Source organism: Hordeum vulgare, chromosome 5H (assembly GCF_904849725.1).
Source record: "Hordeum vulgare subsp. vulgare chromosome 5H, MorexV3_pseudomolecules_assembly, whole genome shotgun sequence".
Taxonomy (NCBI): domain Eukaryota; kingdom Viridiplantae; phylum Streptophyta; class Magnoliopsida; order Poales; family Poaceae; genus Hordeum; species Hordeum vulgare.
The window spans coordinates 479,560,729-479,567,301 of record NC_058522.1 but is presented as its reverse complement, the minus strand read 5'-3'; the positions used below and the strand labels follow the sequence as shown (position 1 = coordinate 479,567,301).

Below are 6,573 nucleotides of genomic sequence, written 5' to 3'. Positions count from 1 at the left end.
TGGTGTTATTATCCAAGGCCCCGGTCTATTAGTCGGTTGCACTTTAACATGTATAAAGCAAGTTTGGCTCGTCGGCACCGATCAGTATGGAACAAGCATATAAAAGAAGAAAAGAGCATCTACAAAAAGATGTGTGTAAGGAATTTTTATAATTCTTGGCACCAAGGCACCTGTTACAAGTAAGTACTATTTCTAAGCTACATAATTTTAAGCAATGGTTTGCCTCCAGCCTTCCACGGGTGACTTGACGTACGCCCAGCTTTTGGCTGCGATATCTCTCCTATTCCTTAGAGGGGAGGGGTAATATTTTTTAGAGGTGGGTGCAGATGGCAGACGGACATTGAATGAAGGGTCTTGAGAAGCTGTCGATGACTTTGAGCTTGACGCTTGGGAATTTCTTCATGATATTCCGTTTTTGTCTGTGGATACGTTGTTACCATAGCTTGGTCTAGCCGAGCATATGTTTCTTGTTTGAGGGCCCACACAGCTGCCCATGGTATCTTGAGAATGAAATTGTGTCGACGAGGGACATACCTTGAGGGTGTTCGGGCCGTGTTGTGGGGAGCGTATCCCTATGTGCTTGGTGCCGAAGACGTCTCTGGAGGACCTGATTGGGCTCGGGCTCGCTTGCGTGTTGGTATCGCCTTGGTGATCGACTTACGACATGATGCTTCGTTGTCGTGCTCGCATTCGGCTGCCAGGGCGGTGGTGTGTTCCTCAGTCCTGAGTGAGCGCTTTGTGCTACCGTTGACGGTGATGAGTCCTCTGGGTCCGGGCATCTTGAGCTTCAAATAAGCATAGTGGGGCACAACGTTCAAGCGGGTGAAGACTGTGTGTCCGAGTAGTGAGTGGTACCCGCTATGAAAGGGGACGGTGTCGAAGATCAAGTCTTCATTGCGGAAATTATCAGGCGAGCCAAACACAACCTGTAGTGTTATGGTACCAGAGCAGCGGGCTTCAATTCATGGAATAACTCCCTTAAAGGTAGTGTTGCTGAGTTTGATTCTTGATGGGTCTATGCCCATCTTTTCCACCATATCTGAGTAAATCAGATTGAGGCTACTTCCTCCATCCATAAGGACTCTGGTGAGGTGATATCCATCTATAATGGGATCTAGGACGAGGGCGACCGACCCTCCATAACGGATACTAGTCGGATGATCTCTATGGCCGAAACTGCTCGAGCAAGCCGACCATGGATTGTATTTCGGGGCTACAGGATCTACAACGTAAATCTTCTGAAGGGCTCGCTTCCTCTCCTTTTTAGGTATGTGAGTTACGTAAATCATGTTTATGGTTTTTACCTCGGCATGGAACTGTTTTTGGCCCCCGGTGCTCGGTCGGCGGGGCTCCTCGTCGTCTTTGCTTCGTGGGGCCCTACCTTGATCTTCGGTAGTTAGTTTGCCGGCCTGCTTGAACACCCAGAAGTTGCGGTTGCTGTGAGTGGTTGGCTTGTCTTGGGTGCCATGAATCTGGCATGGCCTCTCCATGATTTTATCCCATGGGCTTTGTCCATCCCTATTCCCTTTGAAGGGTTTCTTCCGCTGTCCTGGTTTGGAACTGCGGAATCCATCGTTTACTGTTGTGTCATAGGCCTCACTGTTACGGTGGCGGTGCTTGTTTTTGTTTCTCCTCGGCTTGTCATTTCCATCCCAAACCTCAGTGGTTCCGGGGTCGTCCGTGTTGTGGCCGCGCCGAGCTAGCGAATTGTCCTCGCCCGTGCAAAAGCGGGTGTTGAGGGCAGTGACGGCGGAAATTGTCCTTGGCCTGTCCTGGCCGAGCTGGCGAGCCAACTATTTGTCCTAGATATTGTGCCTGAAAGAGGCTATTACCTCGGCGTCCGGGCTGTCCACGGTTTGGTTTTTCTTTGTTAAGAACCAGTTACAGAATTCTCTAGCCAATTTGATCACCTTTTGGACAATGTTACTTAGATCGAAAGAATCCGATGGTCGTACATAGGTCCCTCGAAGTTAGATAAGAAGGCTTCCTCGAGCTCTTCCGAGCTCCTGATCGACTCCTCGGGCAAGCTGTTTGACCAGTGTCGTGCCGGTCCCTTTGGCTTGACAGGTAGGTACTAGATGGCGTGGAGACCATCTCCTCTTACCATATGAATGTGGAGAAGGAAATCTTCTATCCACACGGCGGGGTCTGTAGACCCGTCGTATTGTTCTATATTTATGGGTTTAAACCCTTTTGAGGATTGGTGTTGCATTACCTCCTCTATGAAGCACAGTTGGTTTGCGGCGCCCGTGACCCGGGCTATGTTGCGCCGGAGATCGGCCCTGGGTTGTGCCCGGTACGATTCCCGGTCTCTGTTGTTGTAGGTGACCCGAGGTGGTTCTCCATTCCATCGATTGGGGCAGTGCTTCATCCATCCGCAGATGGACCTTCTGCGACCCGTTATATTATCCAGGTCGTGTCGCAGGTCGTGACTGCCCCTAGGGTGCACTTGTTCCTTTCCTTTTCTACGGGAAGGCTCAGGTTTATACTCGGATCTCCAGCCGCTCTATCACGCCCTCGAGGCGGGTGATCAGGCTGGTCATAGTCCGTATGTTTGGGGGATGAGGGTTCTCAGGCCTCGTAGTTGAATTGTGGCAGCAGACGCCAACGCAGGTAGCTCTTCTCTGATTCGGCCATCCAGGGTCGTATTCTTCTTCGGCAGCCAATACCTTGGTCCACCTATTGTTTATGGTATCTTGTTCGGTCTGGAGCTGCCATTGCTTCACTTTTAAGCTTCGGGCGGAAGCTATGAGAAGCCGCCTAAACTCTTCCTAACCTCCAAGGTCCTCAGGAATTGCAAAGTCTTCGTTCTCCAGGTCGGCGTTGACGGGGGGAAGGGGGAGGTAATCATCGTCATCTGACTTGTTGAGGTCATCGGGGTTGTTCTTCTCTTCGGGTCTGTTCGAGTCCTCTTGTGGCTGTTCTAGAACCTCGAGGTTATCACGGTCCTCTAGGCCGGGGCTGTATTTTCCACATTTCCCTATGCAGAAACGTTTCCCTTGTTTGCCTTGGCACGCTTATGTTGCTTCAGCGCTTTGATGGCTCCTCCCCGTACTTGTCATCGTTTGGTTTGGGGGTAAGATCGTCGTTGTTATCGGGCGTGTCTACCATGTAGACATCATAAGTGGACGTTGCAGCCCATTGCCCTGCATTTATAGGGATGGGGTGATTGGTCTTGTCGTCCATATCTTCCAACTCCTTGAGGCGTAATCCATCGCGTCGGTTAAATCTTCGACGGTGGCTACCAAGTGGGTGGTGGGTGGGCCATAAAAGTCCCCATATTCCGCCTTTGAGCCGAATTATGAATAGGTCGGGTTGTGGTTGTTTGATATGAGCAACGATTGGATCTGGTTGAGCATCTCGTTTAACACTGAGGGCTCGTCCTGATCCATCATTGGGTGGTTTTTGAAGTTGACCTCCGCGGCATCCGTGAGGGAAGCGCGTTCGGCAAAAGCCGTTTGTTGTAGTCCGGGCACTGAGGCCGGGTCCGAGCTAAAAGTTGACTCTTCAGTGAAGAGGGATTCGAGGCAATGGTGGATGCTGGACCCGAAGTTAAGGATTCGGGGTTTTGGATCTCATCGGTAGAAGACGAGATCTTGGCGGGGATCAGATCGCCCCGGGAATCGGTTGAGAATCCAAGATTTCCAAACCTTATCTCATGATCGGGGACAAAACCTCCGATCTGGCCAAGATGGTCGGTCAAATCTGCGCGCAGCATGACCCTGCCGAACGAGAAAACCTGTCTGGTGACGAATACGTCCCCGTTGCTGAAACGATCGCTAATGATTAGGCGAGCCATCGATCTCTCGGTCGATCCAATAGAGGAACTCTCAATGAAAGCACCAATTTCGGTATCAAAACGGGCATATCTCGGGTAGGGGGTCCTGAACTGTGGACCTTGGATCGATGCGTTGCAGGAGAAGGGGGAGACAGTATTTACCCAGGTTCGGGCCATCTTGATGAGGTAAAATCCTACGTCCTACTCGATTATATTGATGTGAATGATGATTACAGAGTTGATCTAACTCGGGATCGTATAAGCTAAACCCTAGATGATTCAACGTGTCTACGTGGATGAGAACCTCTAGTTTATATAGATACCAGGATTCCTAGGGTTCACATAACCACTATTCATATTTTTTTATCATGATCTAATATATATACGCATAACTAATATATTTATATTGGTCTTTTTTTTTTTAAATGACGGGATGCGGGATAGGCTCCTCGTATCATAATCTACAGGCCACCCAAAGTTACATTATAGTTTCTATTGTAAAAATATAATAATCAATGCTGATTTTGTGCGTGTGCCCACCAAATTTTGGTGCAACGTGCACTTGACTACTTCTAGGCCTTGTAATAGGCTGCTTTCCTGACCTTGTAACTATCGTTGAGCATTCCTGCTGCTGCTAGCAAACAACATACGTTGAGTGGAGCTCGCGCGCAGGTGGGTGGGTGGGTGGAGCGGAGCCTATCAGCCATGGCCGGACGTCCAGAGGGAGGGAAAGGGGAGACGGTGTGCGTCACCGGCGCCGGCGGGTACATCGCCTCGTGGCTCGTGAAGCTCCTCCTCTCCCGCGGCTACACCGTCCGCGGCACCGTCCGCGACCTTGGTACGTGCCTCCTGCTTGACCCCTTCTTGCCATGGATCGCCGTTCCCTGGAGTCCGGACGCCTGACTGATCAAGTACCCTAGTACGGAGTAGTATATATTTATAGTGTCATACTGTAAACTGATGAATAGCTTTGATAATGTTTCAGGCGAGAAGAAGACCGGCCATCTGAGGTCGCTAGAGAACGCATCTGAAAATCTCAAGCTTATCAAGGCCGATCTGCTCGATAATGACGCGATGGCGGCTGCCATAGAGGGATGCCAAGGAGTTTTCCATGTCGCCAGCCCGGTTCCTACGGGGGATGTGACTGATCCAGAGGTGAGTCTGCACATCTCAAATCTTGTTTATCACATAGTATATCTCTATAGTTTAGTACAACTTAAGATTAGACTAAGTATTCATACCATACGCGCACAGGTTGAGGTTCTGGGTCCTGCCGCTACTGGTACCAGGAATGTGCTGGAGGCTGCGTCCGCCGCGAAGGTTCGGCGGCTAGTCGTCGTCTCATCCATAGTCGCCGTCGATATCAACCCGAAAGATTGGCCCGCCGACAAGATCAAAGATGAAACTTGTTGGTCAGACAGAGAGTTTTGCAGGAACAATGAGGTACTATCCGTATCTAGTGCTGCTAACAGGGAGGCACCAATTTTTATTGTGATCTTATAGAAACCGACCAGTTCATGAACTTGTGATTTCGTCATCTTCGCCATGGCTCTGCAGGACTGGTATTCGGTTTCCAAGATCACCGCAGAAGAGGCGGCGCTCGAGTACAGACAGCGAACCGGCCTGGATGTGGTCACTCCCAACCCGGCGGTGGTGTTCGGTCCCCTGCTGCAGCCAACGGTGAATGCGAGCAGCCAGTTCCTCATCTACTTCCTCAAAGGTGGTTTCAGTCATCAGTCATCACCTCACGCTCGCAAGCTGGCCATGATACCTATCTCGTGCCCTCTTGTTTCTCATACTTTGGGAGCCGGTGCGTGCAGGAGGGCCTGGCCGGATGAGGGACAAGCTGTGGCACATCGTCGACGTGCGCGACACCGCCGACGCTCTGCTCCTGCTCTACGAGGCGCCTGAGGCCGTCGGCAGGCACATCTGCGCGCCGCATGTCATCACCGCCCGCGACCTGCGGGACATGCTCAAGAATATGTACCCTGACTATCCTCTAGTCAGCAAGTAAGCGGAGGCATCTTTATCATTTCCTGCACTCTGGGCGCCCATCTCCCCAGCTCTGGCTGACTTCATTCACTTCGGGGAAATTGCAGGGAGAGCATCTGTGACATGGATCACCCGGCTCCGATGACGACCGACAAGCTCAAGAAGCTGGGGTGGAGCTGCCGGTCGCTGGAGGAGACCATCACGGACACCGTCAAGTTCTGCCAGCAGGCCGGGTTTCTCGACGATGTGGACGGGGCTGGGCCATGCCGTTTCCCTCCTATTTACAACAAGATTTAGGTTCAGCAACGGCGAGAGATCAGGCGCCAGGTGCATGCACAAGTTCTACAATCGTGTCTTGCAGTCGGCTCACCCCAATCCAGCGTCTGAAGTTGAAGGTCGAAGATGGACCACTTCTAGGCACGACTTTTCCTTTTCTGCGCGGGCCATTTCTAGGCACGTTTAAGAAAATACCATTTGTAATAATGTTTTCATTCCATAATAAGGTGTTCCTCTTTCAAACCTTCTTTCAGAAAAAGATGTCCAAAGTGCATCTTAGAGCGAAGATGCAAATCTAAAGATGTAAAAGCAGGAGATATGAATTTACATCTTTAAACAATGTTTTTTACATCTTAAAAAAGCCAACTCCGGCAAATGATGCAAAACGGAATGTTAAAGTGTAGCTCCAACACGTGATGTAAAATGGAAATGTAAATTTTAGAAAGAGCTAAATACACTAGCGGTGTTTGAACTTGCCACGAATGTTCAATTTAGTGCGTGAACTTGAGAAATACATTGAACTGGTT

At 50.3% G+C, this 6,573-nt stretch overlaps 1 protein-coding gene across 1 annotated transcript; it reads left to right on the top strand.

Annotated features, from left to right (window-relative positions):
* Positions 1-4,377: 4,377 nt before the first annotated feature.
* LOC123395847 (cinnamoyl-CoA reductase 1-like) lies at positions 4,378-6,366 on the top strand. Its single transcript, XM_045090882.1, has 6 exons — positions 4,378-4,616; positions 4,764-4,933; positions 5,033-5,221; positions 5,336-5,498; positions 5,599-5,788; positions 5,878-6,366. The coding sequence occupies exons 1-6, from the start codon at positions 4,484-4,486 to the stop codon at positions 6,065-6,067; spliced, it is 1,035 nt and encodes a 344-aa protein (XP_044946817.1). The 5' UTR covers positions 4,378-4,483; the 3' UTR covers positions 6,068-6,366.
* The last annotated feature ends 207 nt before the right edge of the window (positions 6,367-6,573 follow it).

Coding starts and splice junctions, on each gene's coding strand:
- LOC123395847 (XM_045090882.1), top strand. CDS start 4,484: ATGGCCGGACGTCCAGAGGGAGGGAAAGGGGAGACGGTGTGCGTCACC. Junction 4,617..4,763: donor CGGCACCGTCCGCGACCTTG/GTACGTGCCTCC, acceptor ATAATGTTTCAG/GCGAGAAGAAGACCGGCCAT. Junction 5,789..5,877: donor GACTATCCTCTAGTCAGCAA/GTAAGCGGAGGC, acceptor GGGAAATTGCAG/GGAGAGCATCTGTGACATGG.